Source organism: Neocloeon triangulifer, unplaced genomic scaffold (genome assembly GCF_031216515.1).
Source record: "Neocloeon triangulifer isolate White Clay Creek 2 clone unplaced genomic scaffold, ASM3121651v1 ptg000013l, whole genome shotgun sequence".
NCBI classification, from domain to species: domain Eukaryota; kingdom Metazoa; phylum Arthropoda; class Insecta; order Ephemeroptera; family Baetidae; genus Neocloeon; species Neocloeon triangulifer.
In genome coordinates this window covers 4,245,441-4,261,409 of record NW_026775555.1, presented here as the reverse complement: position 1 = coordinate 4,261,409, position 15,969 = coordinate 4,245,441, and the positions used below count along the sequence as shown (strand labels likewise).

The window sequence follows — 15,969 nt, the reverse complement described above, 5'->3', positions numbered from 1 at the left end:
ACTTTGTCCTCTCCACGTACGCAAAACAATGCCTAGCAGAAAGTCCATTCACTTTATCACATTTCACGCTGCAGGACAAGTTCAGAATTCAGAGGGTTGCTGCGAGGCCAAAAGACCAAAATTTATTACCAACCCTTTATGGTGCGGCCGGCGTGCGAGTTTTGTTTCTCTCCAACACCGACTCTTTTTTCCCTGTGTTTCCGGATGGAAAAGCGCCCTTGGTTTTTTTTTGTTCCGGCTGAGGGAGAAGCTCGTCGGGTGATTGATATACAACCAAGTGCCACACGATCCGACCCCGACGTTATTAAACAAAATGGGACGAATTTATGAGGCCTGAAGATCTTCTTACCGTGCGCGCTTTTACGACTCTCGTGAGCGGAATTTGCATGGCCGTACATTGCAAATTGGGCCCTTAAATGGATGAGTTCAGGTATCATTAAAAAGCAAATTGGATAATTCCAGAAGTAAAAAATACAATTCTGGAAGATTAAAGCATATAAATCGAAGGATCAAATTTTCAAAATTTGTGATAAATTAATTTTTAAATTCCAGGTTATTAATCTTTTTTCATTCTTTTGTATGTTTAATTCCAGGCCATTCATTTATTTTCGTTTCCACCTCTGGAGTGCACCCATTGTCAGTAAAAATATAAAAACAATTTTAGTTACCTAAATTCACCTGACTAATTAACACAATTAATTAAGTATCACTAGGGTTGTGAAACTTAGACGCTTTTTTTTGCCTAAAATAGTCGACTTTTTTTAGACACTTTTTTCATAGAAAAAGACTGTTTTTAGACGGTTTTTATCCAATTTAGACGGTTTTAGACTTTTTTTCCCAGTTTGAAAATTTGGCTTGTAAAAAGAAGTCGCCGAGGGTGGATCTAGGGATGAGGGGGTAAAAATCACTGTTCACCAAAACTAGCTAGAAATGCTCAGAATGACCTGTCCGAGATTTGTAGATGGTCGCCAGAAACCATGAAATTTTTTTTTTCAAGTCTCGACTCCCGAGAATGCGCGGTAAACAAAAATCTGTGCACTTTTGAATATTTTGTGCACCAGGAGACGAAATGGTGGGTTTTAGACACTTTTAGACTGTTTTAGTCGATTTTTAGACGCTTTTAGACAGACGGTTTTGGGTGTTTTAGACGGTTTTAGACGATTTTAAGTGGGTGTCAATCGTCTTGAAATTTCATGATTCGTGCACATTTGATAAATTCAGGCCAAACCAAAGCCCAGAAAAAAATAGTCGATCGTCTAAGTTTCACAACCCTAAGTATCACAATTCACAATATTATGTTGAATTTATTGATAGTGAATAGAACCTGAAATAAAAATTTAGGATATATTCCAACTTCAGTGCTGTACATGCCAACTCATTATTTGTTGAAAATATTTGTTTTTCATTAATGAAATGCATTTACTATATTTGTTTAAAATATTAATTATTAGCATAAATAATTTATCGCTTCCTTCTGTTGGTTGTCCCCGTCTCATGATTCGATGCAATAATTAAATTTCAAAAAACTAGAATAATTAAATAATAATAATAATAATATGATATATTAATTTTATTATTTTAAATATAAACTTAAAAAATGCATGTGTTTAATAATATAATTTACAAATTAAAAATTTCTTTCCTATTAAATTTAAATTATGACAAAAATTATCATTTGTAACTTTTTTTCCATTTAATTTTCGAATTGCAGGCAAAAAAATAATGAAAATTGGGTCACTTTCCTTAGTTCTTAGCAATATTTTCAAAATATGAAACCAGCAAGTGCAGCCAAGAGAACGAACGCGGTTCACTAATTGAGCAAAGAATAAGTCGGCCGAGCGCCAAAACGGTCTCTCACGTGAGGTTTGTTGGCATGATCAATCACAGTTGAGATAAAATCAATTGGTTTCGTCGCGCAAGAAAGTGCATGGCATATTATGTATTATACCTGTTGCCGTCAAAATACAAATCCATTCGAAACAGAATAAGTTAGTCAAGAACGAGAGTGATGGAAGCGGGCAGGCGACAAGTGGCATTTTTTTTTTATTGTGAGAAATCGACACGTCTGTGTGGGATTTTATCCACGCACGCACCCCGCGCACGAATCGCATGCAGATTTATTCATGGGCTTATTCTAATAAATCTCTGATTAGCATCTTAGAGTGGCGGGAATAGTATTTTTAACAAATAGGAATCAGCAACTGAATTTACTATTTAATAGTCCTTCAAGAGAAAATATTATTTTCCAACAATTAAAATCACTTTAGATTAATTGTAAAATTTTATAAAGACAAATTGAAGTTCAATAAAATTTGAAAAAATTTAAAATGTAAAAAACATTTTATTAAAGACCCCCTCCGGTCATTCATATTGCTCATTATTCTGAAGGATTGCTAAATTTCGAGTATATCTTGTGTAAACACTAATTGAAAATTCCAAACCGTTGCGTCTCAATCAAAAGAAAACCTAAATACGAGTGATTCGCGCGAAAAACGTGTGAGAATTGAGTAGCCGAGCAGATCCATCAGTTTGTCCAAAAAACTACAGAATTTGGTCACATTGGCGCTGCGATCGCTGATTTTGCCAAGTTTTCTGCAGCGCCGTGGGGCATTAGTGGCACAATCAGCGATCGCAGCGCCAATGTGACCAAATTCTGTAGTTTTTGGAACAAACTGATGGAACTGATTGGCTACTCAATTCTCACACGTTTTTCGCGCGAATCACTCGTATTTAGGTTTTCTTTTCATTGAGACACAACGGTTTGGAATTTTCACTTAGTGTTTTCACAAGATATACTCGAAATTTAGCAATCTTTCAGAATAAAGAGCAATACAAATGACCGGAGTGGGTCTTTAAAAAAAAAAAAAATGTTTAAAGTGATTTTTATTATTGAAGGACTTTGAACAAGTGCAATTTTTTCACATTTATGCAAAAAAATTCCGTTGTTATTTGAAGCAATTTGCAATTTGTCTAATAATTTTTAAAATGGCTGGATTTGCAAATAAGATATAAATATATTAAAATTGTACTCACTTCGTTCTCCTTTGGGCATGGTGAATTTGTGTCCCTTCCGCATGCGTCTGCACCTGAGCAGGTCCCAAATGCCACCGCCGGTGCCGCCGTCGGCCTCCTCCTGCTGGGCACACACGCAGTGCATGGTCTTGAATTCGGTGTTTCTCGTCTTTTGTTCTTCCTTTGCTGCGGTCAGCCCAGCATTTTTTTCCGCGATCGCCGATGCTGAAGTCTGAAATCAGGCCAGCGCACCCTAATTAGCCGACGCACGCATCTCTACGGCTTCCTGCCCGCAACAACCCCCGAGCCCGTCCAGACGACCGCCCTTTCCTCGCGCTGCCAACACACCCTCGCATGCAAATTATTCTCTCTCTCGGCCATTATAGTATAAATAAATTTGTTCCGAATAACAAAATAACGTTCTCAGCGGGGACTCTGTTTTGAAAAACTAAACGTGCTGGGGCCACAATAGTGACTACGATATAGGCCAAAGGTCGCCCTCCGTTTTATTGATTTGTTGTTCAAAATTTCAAATGTGGACTCGAACGACACGTTTCGTAAGAATAAATTAGTGTGTTACGAAATTAAACAGATCTGATATGATAATGTCGATTAAAATTTCCTTGGGATGCAAATATGCAAGCGTTAATTCCTGAAGGAGAAGACATTTTTCTCTTTAAATACAAATAGGTGAAAAAATTTCCTGTCAAAATTTCCAACATTATACAGGCCAATTTTAGAATTGAAGCGATTTTAGAGCGAATTTTTATTTTTTTAGGAATTTTCATAAAAGAAAGAAAGCTGTACATTTATTTAAGGGCTCCTTATTGATGTACAAGGAGGCTCTAGCAATTTTTCCGTAAGAGTAATGTTAGGATATGATTAATTTTTATGTCCATGAACACCCAAATTTTATCTTGTAGTTGTGTTCAGCAGTATTTAAAATGTAAATTGTAAAATTTTGAGCAAAAAATTTCGGGCCGATTTTTTTTTTAAATTGGGAAAACGTAAAAATTCCCATAAGACGCAATGTTAAATTTCAAAAAATCAAAACTTGAGATTAATCCCATGGACCCTATATTTTCTTTCATGGAAATATGAAATTTTTTTATTACTTGGGTATATTTGGAACCAAAATACGAACTATCATGAAATTTATATGTAGAAATTAATTAATTCCAAGCGCTTAAAAATTAGCCTATCTTTCTCGGAAACGAGTAAAATGCAAAAAACCACGTTTTTTGACCTTCAATTAAACTTTTCTCAAAAATTTACGCGGTGACCCCCAATTTTCTTGTGCCAAATCTGTAGCCCGGTTATTAAGGAACATGATGGTGGGTCACACACTTTTGGCAAAGTTATTTTCATGTACTTCAATTACAGTTAAACGATTTTTGTGAAAATTTTACATAAGCGAGCCATGTTAACTTCAAATGCGATTTTCTCAAAAATTTATGCGGTGACCCCCAATTTTCTTGTTATCAAAATGATCCATAAGGTCCATACTAACAGTTCTAAATAATGATTTTGCGATCCTAAGCTGTTGATATCCACTTTAAAATTTATATTATTCCAAAAACTTATATTTTTAAAATTTAAATATTTCATTCACATACTTTTCATTTCTACAATTTGCTTTTCAATTTTTGGCAAATACATTGATTAAACTGTTCTGTTACTTTTCAATTTTTCATTCACTCTCAGAAGCCATATTATATCTGCTTGCGCAATTTTCTTTTTACATTCTCTGCTGGGTATAAGAAAAATACCATGTTTTCGGCACGGAAGGTGTTTCTATTCAAAACATATTTTCCTTTACCTATTCGTGTAGTTCTTTTTGTGGTATAAATTCGTATCCAAATAACACCACAAAAGACTCTGTTTCTTGCCAAGCACAAGCAGAGAGCGTCGATTTGGACTATGAAATATTCATGAATGCCGAGAGCGTGTCTCGCTTGAATTGGAACATGAAAACACGGCTGCTTTTGCACCTACCGCGGAGTGAATCTGTGTGGGAAATATTGGAGTCTGACATGCAATTTACTTCTGAACAGAACGTGTGTTTTTTTTTAAAGTTATCAATGGAGTTTCGCAATTAGGAGGGGACACGTGTGCGGGATCATCGCTCACCGCGTGACGACGATTTCAAGATTATTTATTTTGTGGGTTTTCCGCGCGCGCAGCCAGGCACGATTTAATCTCCGGCGATGATTATTTGCTCAGGGGTTGTGTGAGTGTGTGTTGGCAGCCAATTTATAGATTTATAGAAAAGCCATGCGCACCCACATAACATCTGAGTAAATATACGGGAAACGTCAACAAAAATGACAAGCCGCGGTCTTAATCAATACTGACGATCAACGATTTTCTTCAGAATCTTGATCGAAATTCTGTAAAAAGACAACTCACAATCAAGAAACATTAACCAAACAAAATAATTTAACTGGTGTTATTTATTTAATACAAATTTAAAGGATGCTTTTTATTTTTATTAATAATTATTATATTTTTATTTAAAATGCATGATTTTTTTTGTATTATTTAAAAATTAAAAAAAAAATAAGATTTATGTATTTTTTAAACAAAAGTAAAGTATATTTTAAAATAATAACCATAAATACAATAACATAATCATTATTATTAAAAAAATTAAAAAAAAAACCTAATTACCAATTTAAACTATTGTTTTAATTACATTTACAAACGATTTCTTGTTATTTGAGCACTGAGAAACTAAATAAAATTATGAAAAAAACATGTCCATTGTCAAATAATGTTAGCAACATCATTCATTTTAAATATTTTGAAACAAAATTTTACTAAATTTTGTTTCTTTACTAAATTCAATAGTAATTTAAATTTTACTAAATTTAATTTTATGTTTAAAATAGTAATTTACACTTTAATACTATTAAAAAATACAACATATTTTTCCTTGATGGGTTTTTAATAGTTTTTTTTATTGCGGTTAATCTTTCCCACAGAAAAAACCATAAAAATTAATAACCAAGTCAACCAAGGCTCGCAACGGCGGATGGAGTCTTTTTGATCTAGGAAGTTTTTGCAAAATTCTTGCTAGTGGTGGTTTTGTCCAACAATTCCTTTTTTTAAGTAAATTATGTTCAACAATTCAAGGTAAACAATATATTTATGTGTTTTTAAATGTGGATAAATAATAAAAAAAATCATATATATTTAATAATAACTGAAACTTTAAAAAAATTTAAGGCAAAAAATGCAATAATTAAAAAAATCATAAATCAACCCTGGGCCGAGAAATTTGTCTGCAAAAATTAACAATGCTTCAAGTTTAATTCGTAAAACAAATTGGTCTCGGTCGCCACTGAGTTTATGGCCGTAATTACGACCTTCAATTAAGTTAAGCACAAATAGAGCTTAATTGGTCGGCAGAAATAAAGTGCACCTGTGTCGAACGGCGGAGCAATGCTAAATTTGGCCCCAAAAGTACTCGCATGCCGCGTGTGCGAGAAAAGTTCAGCAAACTTCTTGTGCTGGCGAATGAATCAGACAGAAATGGCTAATTTGGTTTCGGTGTCGCGCACGCCGAGTGGTCTGTGCGGAACAAGGAATTCAGCTGCGACTCTCTCGCGTCACAATACACAGAAGCCTTAAAGAATAAAACACACTTAAGCTCGCGGCGACCGGTATTTTCCAGAGGGAAAATCACCTCGGCCCGTCCGCACGCATCCCTGCGACAAAATAATATAACGTGCGTGTTTTGCGTGAAAATTAAACCTGGGGAAAAATCGGATTGTTTTACAAAAACTGACGATTTGTGCTAAGTGTAAAAAAAAAATCGACTCGATCAGTTCAAAGAAAGTGAAAAGCCAAGTTTGATTTAATGCTAGGTGATTTTTATAGGCCTAATTAGAAGATTTTTGGTGAAATAGGTAAAAAAAATTTACATCACAATCAAGTTTTTGTAACTTTGCTGGTATTTTTTTTTAAATATGATATTTTAGGTAAAAAGATAGATAATAGGAGAAAAACTGAAATTAGGTGATTTAAGTTAATATTCATGGATCAATTTTGTTTGTTTTTATTAATTCATATCATATATGTCGGTTAATTTCCAACAATTATGTGCATATTTTCCCATCCCTAGTGTTAATATTAAAATGTAGATCATGAATTTATGAAATCAAAATTAAACGAAAATTAACATTTATAAAATTAGGGCATGATAAATAATTATCTACAATGATTATTTTAAGTTCATCTAAAGAAAATTAATATTATGCCATTAATTTCTATATTACTTGCATAATGTCACGTAGAATTACAATTCTCAAGTCGAGTTCAGAAAGATTGGACAATTTTCTAAATAAGTTTCAAAAAATAAAATAAAAATTAAATATAAATGTTATTAATATTGTTTTTAAAATTCATCATTTTTTAATATTTTTTATAGTTTATAAATTTATGCTTTTGATATAATTTTAAAATTGCATGAATTAATCTATAAATATTTGAAGTTTGGATAATATCTTGGCAAGTTAGGCAGAAAAAACCAATTGACTTTTTCCTGTTGGTGATGTGTATTGTAGTGTTAATGTCAGCCCCGTGCAAATGTCAGTAGCGCAGTCGTAATTCGAGCGTTTAAAAAGTAACGAGCGCGAATTATATTTCACTGGGTCAGCGTAAACGTGGCGCTGACAAAGACGCGCGTTTCTTTGATCTCGGCGGAACAAAGGGTTGTTTTGGCCAAAAGTCTCTGTCTATATAATTTAATGGTGGGACCGAGAGCGGGGCAGTGTTTGCAGCACGCGTCGGTTGGCGCTTCTTATAATTGGTCGTGCGCCCACAACTTTCCTCCTCATTAGCTCCTTTCAACCCCAACTTCAATCTGGTTCGCCAAACTCGTTGACCGACGGAGGATCTTTTTTTCAAATACGACGGTTTTTCTCGCTGTGATTTTGCGGCTTTGAAAAGGCGGCTTATCAAGTCGAGTGAGTCGGGAACTGATTGGGCCGGACGAAAAGTGAAAGCGAAAAAAAACTTTAGATTAATTGGTTCTTGAGCAAGCATAAAAAAATACAAGTTTGTGCGAGGGTTGAAGAAATAGGAACGCAAGGGATGATTAATCATCTGAATGTTTTTATAGCAGCATAAAAAATAACCTATAAATAAGAAACCATGTTAATCCTGATGAAAATTGAAAAGGATCGAGACAATGCATTTCACATTCAAAAGTTCAAAAATTAGACAAATTTTATTTTTTACATGAAAATTTAATAAAAGTTCAAATAGATAAATAGATACTTTTTGCTTTCAAAATCGACCAATTTTATTAATTTGCAATATTTTACAGTCAATTTATTTTTTTATTTTGTGAATGAGTTTAAAAATCTGCTAGAATTGGCAAAAATATAGATAAATATAATATCTTATTTAAAGTTTTTGACCAGAATTAGAATAAAAATGAAGCTGCAATTTTTTTTAATTAAAATGTTTAAGAATAATCAATTATGGAAAGTCAACAAGTAATGCAATTATTTATTTTTGGATATAGTTTTCCATAAAATGAACCCTCGATACTAATATTGTAAATTCTTAAAACAAACTATTTTTGCGCATTCATTTCCACCAAAAATCTCGTGTTTTAACAGGAACCGCATCTTTAAAATTTTATTCTTCAATAAATATTATTAAAAAGTTGAAATAAAATTAATAAAAATAAATAAAATGTCATTTAAAATTTTGGACGATTAAATAAGAATAAAAAAATTTAAAACCATTTAAAATATATTTATATTTCAAAATTGACTAAGCAAATTTAATGCATCTTTGTAGCTAATTTAAAATCAGTCATTTTGGTGACTAGGCCAAGTCCAGATCTCACAGATCACCTGATTGTGAATGTTTATTTTTACGTGTTTCACTTAAAAACTAGAGCGAGTGAGTTACTCACATTTTGAGAGTCTCAAGCCCTCCCTTTCAACGTGGATATTTTTATGTAATATAATTGGAGGGGAGGTGAAACTTACTTTTTTCTAGAGAAAACGTGTGAAAAAATAGATTAGTATTTTGGCACACGAAAAATATTTATATCATTTAACTTGAAAATATGTTGAATTGAGCTGGTGCCACAGTAATATAAAATTAAGTCACTTTCTTCACATTTGCAAAGGGGCCAGGATGATAAAAGATTATCAATAAGTTACACAAATCAATAATTTGAATACTTTTTGTATAAGATTTTTCTTTGTTCTATTAAACTGTAAATAACATTTATGAAGCTATAAATTATTCAAGGAAAGTTAAACCGAAGCTTCTTTTTTATCTTGTGGTAATAATTATTTTAATTGATGTTTGAATTGTAATTAAACTTCGCCCTCGATAGATTATTTATGGTTTATTTGATAGAAGTAATGGAAAAAAACATACCAAACCGTCCATTGAGGAAAAGCTGTCTTAAAATAAAAATCAAAAGAGAACAATAATTTTTATCTAATAGAAAAAATTGCTTTATGAAATTTGATAGAAAAAAATTTAAAATCACCAGAATAAATATTAGGAAATGAGATGTAAATTAATATAAAACATCAATTAATACTTTAAATTATTCAATCTAATTATGCAATTTTTATGTTTTTTTTTTTTAGTGTGGATAATGATCTTTCAGAACGAAATTTAAGCCTTTGAAATTCTACCCCGATTTTGTGTAAAAAAGTTATTTTCGGTTAAGATTCAATTAAAAGAAATGTGAGCTTTGCAGCGCATTTTGCGCCAGCCGAGAGAACAGTTGTTTGCGTTTGAGGCCGCGCTTTATAATTAGGCTCTGTGATTTATGAGACTTACCGCAATTTGCTCTCGTCGATCGCGCGCGCCGTTGGGCCGAGCGAAATAGTGCAGATCCGCTTGCGCTTGAGAGTCGAGACCAACTGAAACCGACGGCGAATGTGCACTTTGCAAAACATTCCCTTGGCGCCTGACCAAATGCACACGCCTGCGCTGCTCTCAGTCAACCCTTTGCTGCTAACTCTTGTTGAGCGTACAAGCGCTCGCTAAATATTATCAACTGAAGGGCATGTTAACTTCGTCAAATGTTTCTTTTAGTTTCAGAATATGCAAAATTGATTAAAATACCATAACAACGCATAACCCTATCCAGCAGTAAAATTACCGCTAGTGCCCTACAAAATACTCACTCACAAAATAAAAACTTGCTCATTCAATTTGGAAAATGTTTACTCATAAACTCACTAAATAAATACTAACTCACTCACTCAATTTAAATTCAATCGATCACTTAATAAAAAATCACGCACTAACCCACTAACTTAATAATTACTCACTCACTCATTCATTGAACAAATGCTCACTCACTTCGTCACTACAAAATACTATTCTCACTAAATAAATAATAACTAATTCATTTGAAAAAAATATTTAATCATCCACTCACTAAATTATACAAACTCCCTCACTCACTCAATATAAACTCGATCGATCTCAATACTCAATCACAAACTCACTCACTCACTCACTCACTCACTCACTCACTCACTCACTCACTCACTCACTCACTCACTCACTCACTCACTCACTCACTCACTCACGCACTCACTCACTCACTCACTCACTCACTCACTCACTCACTCACTCACTCACTCACTCACTCACTCACGCACTCACGCACTCACGCACTCACGCACTCACTCACTCACTCACTCACGCACTCACGCACTCACGCACTCACTCACTCACTCACGCACTCACTCACTCACTCACTCACTCACTCACTCACTCACTCACTCACTCACTCACTCACTCACTCACTCACTCACGCACTCACGCACTCACGCACTCACGCACTCACGCACTCACGCACTCACGCACTCACTCACGCACTCACGCACTCACGCACTCACTCACTCACTCACTCACTCACTCACTCACGCACTCACGCACTCACTCACTCACTCACGCACTCACGCACTCACGCACTCACTCACTCACTCACTCACTCACTCACGCACTCACGCACTCACTCACTCACTCACTCACTCACTCACTCACTCACTCACTCACTCACTCACGCACTCACGCACTCACGCACTCACTCACTCACTCACTCACTCACTCACTCACTCACTCACTCACGCACTCACTCACTCACTCACTCACTCACTCACTCACTCACTCACTCACTCACTCACTCACTCACTCACTCACTCACTCACTCACGCACTCACGCACTCACGCACTCACTCACTCACTCACTCACTCACGCACTCACTCACTCACGCACTCACTCACTCACTCACTCACTCACTCACTCACTCACTCACTCACTCACTCACTCACTCACTCACTCACTCACTCACTCACTCACTCACTCACTCACTCACTCACTCACTCACTCACTCACTCACTCACTCACTCACTCACTCACTCACTCACTCACTCACTCACTCACTCACTCACTCACTCACTCACTCACGCACTCACGCACTCACGCACTCACTCACTCACTCACCTGCATGCTCAGCCTGCATGCAATCTCAGCTGAGATTGCTCGCAGTATTCTGCCAGGAGTGAGAGCAAAAAAAGAGACCAAAGTAAACGGCAATCAGATGTATCAGGTAGTCATCTACATGCAAGCTTTCAGCACCCAGAAATAAATCCAAACAACTAGATTTTCTTTATTTTATCTTTTTTTTTTAATTGTAAATGTTTGTTTATTTACTCTCAATTATATTAAATTTTTATAATTTTTAATGCATAAATGATGTATGATGTATCCCGTTATCTGCAGCAATCGCCTTTTTGTGATAGATCAATAAACAACTAGAGCTATTTTTTTCGCACGGGAAGAAATTTTATGGCACTTGTGGAAATTTTACCGCACTAGAAATTGAAAGTCATAGAATTGTGATTAATTCTTTAAATAAATTATATGCGAACATCATAATAAATAGTAAACAAGCGCTTCGCACTTGCGTTAAACGCAAGCATTTTCGGGATGTTGTTGTGGGACTCCATTTGATGTTTACTTTTAATTTTAATTTTAAATTTGAATTAAATTGGAGAGAAGGAAAAGAAATAACGTTTAAAACGAGAAAAGCGAGAAAAAAGATACAAATCAGCGTAAAGAATCAATTTGGAACACCCTGTAGGCTATGAGTTGAAGGGAGGAAGGTCAAGGAACGCGCGGGAAACCCGCGCGAGTCGAATCGGCCCGAAAGTTGCGAAATCGGCCAGAGTTTAAGCCGACGAACCCTCTGTAGCAGTTAACGAAGCGTCGGCTTGGTGCAAAAAGCGCGGGAAACTACGGGGGGAAGTCGTCTCCAAAGTAACCAAAACCCCCGCAAAGTTGGCATTGGAACACCCTACACAGGCCCCTCAACCCGCGGGAACGTGCAAACCGCGCGGGAAACCCTCGGGAGAAAGTTATATTGAATGAAATCAAAAACCCTCAGAGTCAGCATTGGAACACCCTGTAGTGGGCATTCAACCCGGGGGCCTTGGGGAACCCGCGTGGACCCCTTGGTTTGTAAAGGCCTTGAAAACTTTCAAAATATTTCAAAGTTTGCTTTGGAGCACCCTAGACCGGGCAATTACCCCTTATTAACTTTGTTACCCATCGTAAGATCCTTGGTTTCAACGTAGTTGCGAGCCCCTTATAAAATATCCAAAGTTCATTTTGGAACACCCTGTACTGGATAATTACCCCTTATTTAATTGCACACCCTTGTGGAACCCTTAAAAGCATGTCTCCTTCAAAGGAATGCAAAGTCCTCAAAGTCAGCATTGGAACACCCTAGCGTGGTCAGTCCTTCCGCGTGAACTTGCGAATCGCGCGTGGAAGTCTCGTGGTTGTATATCGTTTTTTAACTTCTAAATTATGTTAAAGTTTGCTTTGGAACACCCTATACTGGATAACTATCTCTTATTTTCTTGCAGAAGCCGCGTGAAACCGTGGGGCGCAATTTATTTGAAACCTCTTAAAAAGATTTTGAGGCCCATTTTGGAACACCCTTTACCTTGTAATTACCCCTGATTTACATGCGAACCCCTCGTGAAATCGTTGTTTCGTAATTTACTTGAATCACCCCCAAGAAATTTTAAAAGTTGGATTTGGAAAACCCTATACTGGGCAACCTACCCTCATGAACCTTGAAACCCCTTGCAAGCTCCTCGATTTTAATGTACTTGAATGCCTTTATAAATTTAGGGGGAATGTTTTGGAGCACCCTACACTGGGCAATTGACCCCTTAGCACTTGCAAAACCGGCATGAAACTCTTGGGTATAATCATTTTTTGCCCCTTACAAAATTTCCAAGTTAACTTTGGAGCACCCTATAATGGGCCACGAACCTAAATTGACATAAATAATGCCCATGACTTGTACATAACATAATTAAAAAGTTTTTTCTAAAATTTTCATAGTTAGCTTTGGCGCACCCTGTAGCAGCATCGTAGTGCGTGTGATTTTAACCCGCGGGAATCACATTGGAACGCGCGCGTCTTTGCCGCGACCGCGGGAAAGACGTCCGTGCCATATTGAATGAAAATAGTAAAAAATTCCCAAATTTAATTTGAATCACCCCATGGTGGTCAGAAAAGGCGCGTGCAATTGTGTTACATGCGGGAATAAATTTTTTGCATATTTTTTTTAATGTAAATGCAAATCAGTAGAAATGTGCTTTGAAAATTTAGTAACATAAAATTAACACGGGCGCATTGGTGAAAGCAGCGGAAAGTTCACCGTGTCAATTTATTTTAAAAATTATGCGGACTCTAACTCTTTATGTATTTTCCAACCGCAATTGACCTTAATCGGCCGCGGGTTATGAATTTCGGCTCGGGGGCCACTGGGGGGCCGCCTTGGGCCCGCGGCGATCATTACGTCTCATCGCGAGCGAAAACGCGTGTTAAATCCCATAAGCCGAATTCTTTGCCGAAAAATCGGCAATTCGACCACGGCGGGCTTGTGAGAACCCTCGAAAAATCAGCCTCAAAATTAGCTTCATTTTATTTTTTAAAAATCGAAAATCCGTCCACTAGAACGGCCGCGGCGGCCTCGCGCGTTTGCTTTTTTCCCCCATAAGAATAACACTGGCCGCGAGTTAGCGAAGCGACGGACGAAACTCGGAGGCGCCGCGTGTTAATAAAATTCCTCGGAAAACAGCGATTTATGCATTTTGCATCCGCCGCGGGCGGAATTAGGCCGCCGGGGCCGAATTTCACCTCGTGGGGTCAGCGGGGGTCGTAGGGGGCCTGTGGCGGCCGTTCCGACCCTGTCCGTGCGCAAACCCATGCAAAATCCCTTAAGCCGAGAATTGGCATAAAAATTCTCAAAAAACACCCATTTATGCATTTTACCTCCACCGCCGGCCGATTTCGGCCGCGGGTGACGAATTTCTGCCTGGGGGGCCCCCGGGGGGCCACCTTGGGCCCGCGGCGATCATTACGTCTCGTCCAAAGCAAAAGCGCATGTTAAATCCCATAAGAAAATTTTTTTGCCGAAAAATCAGCAATTCGGCCACGGCGGGCGCGGGCGACCACTTGAAAAATCGTCCCAAAAATTAGCTTCATTTTGTTTTTTAAAAATCGAAAATCCGTTCACTAGAACGGCCGCGGCGGCCTCCGGCGTTTGCTTATTTCCCCCATAAGAATAACACAGGCCGCGAGTTAGCGAAGCGACGGACGAAACTCGGAGGCGCCGCGTGTTAATAAAATTCCCCGGAACCCCGCGATTCGTGCTTATTTCATCAGCGGCCGGCCGAATTCGGCCGCGGGTGACGAATTTCGGCCCTGGGACCGCAGGTGGGCCACGGTGGGCCCGCCTCGAGCGACCCAATTCGCGTCGAGCGAAAACCCATGCTAAATCCCATAAGAAAAAAATTTTGCCGAAAAATCGGCAATTCGGCCGCGGCGGGGCCGGGCGACCCCTGGGAAAATCGGCCCAAAAATTAGCTTCATTTTGGTGTGCGAAAAACGAAAATCCGACCACCGGAACGGCCGCGGCGGCCGCCGGCGTCTGCTCGCCCGTTCTCCCATAAGAAAAGCATTGCTAGGTCGTTTTGCATAAATTTCAAAAGCCTAAGGCTTTTTCGCTATGGGAATGCGACCCATGGTCCTATGGTGATTCGGACGCGTCTCGCGAAGGCGCACAGCTGGCTGATTCACTTGGTCAGGATTTTTGACTTTCGCCCATGTGTTTTCTCGAAAAAACCGGTTTTTGCACCCTTCGGAGGGCTGGCAAACCGTCAAAAAAAAATCGCAAGGATCGAGCGTACCCGGGGCGATTTGGGGCACGAGTGGGGGCAACTCGCCCCGGTTTGTCCCAATAGTTTCCTATTTTTTGTGTCAGCCGTTTTCGCACTTTAATGTGGAAAAAATGCGATTTTTTGCGATTTTCGCGAAAAACCCTGAATTTAATGTGGGAAGGAGGGCCCTGAGCGAAAAACGAGCGACGACGTCAAATTAGCAAATTTAATTGTGCGTCGAAAGGTGCTAGTGGCATCGTTCTCGCTTGGATAGGGGCGGAGCAATAATGCGCGAAAGCGAAAAAGACGCATTTGGGCCGCGCGGGCCCGGCGGGGCCTCGATCAAAAATCGGGCGGATACGGGTGGTCGGAATGGGCTTCCCTAGCGGGCGGTGCGGCGCTGCGCGGCAAAACAGTTGGAAAAATGAGCGGAGAGGTAGTATTATAATGTTAGAACAAGCGCTAAAGCGCTTGCGTTAAACGCAAGCATTTTCGGACTGTTTTTGTGGGACTCCATTTTAAATTTTACTTTTTAATTTTAAATTTCAATTAAATCGGAGAAAAAGAAAAAAAATAAGGTTTAATACGAGAAAAACGAGAAAAAAGGTAAAAATCAGCGTAAAGAATCAATTTGGAACACCCTGTAGGCAGTAGGTTGAAGGTTGGAAGGTCAGGGGACGCGCGGTAAACCCGCGCGAGTCGAATCGGCCCGAAAGT

General features: G+C 38.0%; 1 protein-coding gene across 2 annotated transcripts in view; it reads right to left on the bottom strand.

Annotated features, from left to right (window-relative positions):
- The window catches only part of LOC132199010 (serine/threonine-protein phosphatase rdgC), a 34,136-nt gene extending 24,232 nt beyond the window's left edge, over positions 1-9,904 (bottom strand). For both annotated transcript variants that reach the window (XM_059623382.1, XM_059623383.1), the window contains exons 1-2: positions 9,835-9,904; positions 3,034-3,244 (exon numbers count right to left, since the gene is read on the bottom strand). In XM_059623382.1, coding sequence (XP_059479365.1) covers positions 3,034-3,157 — 124 coding nt within the window. In that variant the 5' untranslated portion in view covers positions 3,158-3,244; positions 9,835-9,904. The remainder of the gene's footprint in view (positions 1-3,033; positions 3,245-9,834) is intronic.
- Positions 9,905-15,969: the final 6,065 nt, after the last annotated feature.